A 1,469-nucleotide genomic window follows, 5' to 3' on the forward strand; every position below is an offset into this window, starting at 1 on the left:
TGTTAGTTATACTTGTTGATTTTCGAGTCTGTTTAATGTTATTATGCTTTTTCAAAAATTAAAAAATAAATAAATAAAGTTTATCGAATACTCCGTATAATAATACACACCATCGCACGGCGGGTAGCACATAGTACTCATATATCCATTTAGTTTCGTACTAAAAATAAAAAACAACTTAACAAGGTTTTTGAAGACACACCTAGGGCCACGTTACGTATGACACACTAAATGGAAGTCGACAAACTTACTTATTAAAAGTCATCAAACGAAGTTGCCATGCAAATTCCATATGAACCAAATTTCACGCTATTATCGATCTCTACACTTTCTTAGAAATTTCCTTAACTAATACACTTTATTGTTTTCATCGTACTACTTAATCGTATTTTCACATCTATTATATAAGTGTCATACTCATCAATCTTTATATCAATGGAACCAATAAAAGTTCCTAAGTCATTTAGTTGTTTCCCACACAAGGGTTTAATTAAAAGGTTAAGTAGTTTTCGTTCCAAGAGTAACACAACATCAAACTCCACTACGCCTACATTAATCATGTCACCTAAATCTCCAAAACCAAACCCTAACAACAACCGAGAACTCGAGTTTAGATCCGTTTTCGCTCGTTTTGATGCCGACAGCGATGGAAAGATTTCGTCTTTAGAGCTTCGATCATATTTTGGATCGATTGGAGAGTACATGTCACACCAAGAGGCGCAAGGTGTGATCGATGATTTGGATAGTAATGGTGATGGGCTTATTGATTTTGAGGATTTTATGAGGCTTATGAAAGTGAACGATGAACGAGATGATGTGAAGGCCGCGTTTGAGATGTTTGAGTACGAAAAAGGGTGTGGACAGATTAGTCCTAAGAGCTTGCAGAAGACTTTAAGTCGACTTGGGGACTCGAAAACTTATGACGAGTGTTTGCAAATGATTAAGATGTTTGATACTCATGGTAAGGGAGCTGTTGATTTTAATGAGTTCCAACAGATGATGATAGCCTAAAATTGTGTAATTAATCAAGGTGTGTGTTAGTTAAGACTTAAGAAATTGTTAGTTTATATATAAAGTGAATTGGATAGTACCTAATGCTTTGTTAATAATGTCGTAACTTGAAGTGTTTTAGGGGCCAAAAAAAGATAATAGAACGTAGGTGAGAGTGACTACCATATTAACTTTTTTACTCTTATATATACGTATTATAAATATTACACTAACAATTCCAACCACATCCAAGAACTTTCGGCTATGCATGGATAAACATGCATGAAGCCGGCCATAAAGAGATGGTTTTTGATTTAATTGATATCTTCTTAAATTATACTTATCTAAATGTATGTATAGTATTGCCATAAGCCCATAACTTCATTTATCTCCTTCATATTTCTTTGATATATACGTAAATTTTTTATAACAGCTGTACGGGATCACTCAGAAGACTTAACCACTCACGCATTCTTCAC

At 34.1% G+C, this 1,469-nt stretch overlaps 1 protein-coding gene across 1 annotated transcript; it reads left to right on the forward strand.

Moving 5' to 3' along the window:
- The first annotated feature begins 405 nt into the window (after nucleotides 1–405).
- LOC139866918 (probable calcium-binding protein CML41) lies at nucleotides 406–1,235 on the forward strand. The gene has a single exon (XM_071855215.1). The coding sequence runs from the start codon at nucleotides 436–438 to the stop codon at nucleotides 1,009–1,011; it is 576 nt and encodes a 191-aa protein (XP_071711316.1). The 5' UTR covers nucleotides 406–435; the 3' UTR covers nucleotides 1,012–1,235.
- The last annotated feature ends 234 nt before the right edge of the window (nucleotides 1,236–1,469 follow it).

The sequence above is a fragment of the Rutidosis leptorrhynchoides genome, chromosome 9 (genome assembly GCF_046630445.1).
Source record: "Rutidosis leptorrhynchoides isolate AG116_Rl617_1_P2 chromosome 9, CSIRO_AGI_Rlap_v1, whole genome shotgun sequence".
Lineage (NCBI taxonomy): Eukaryota > Viridiplantae > Streptophyta > Magnoliopsida > Asterales > Asteraceae > Rutidosis > Rutidosis leptorrhynchoides.

What these genes read in the sequence shown, in the direction of transcription:
- LOC139866918 (XM_071855215.1), top strand. Translation starts at nt 436, where the DNA reads ATGGAACCAATAAAAGTTCCTAAGTCATTTAGTTGTTTCCCACACAAG.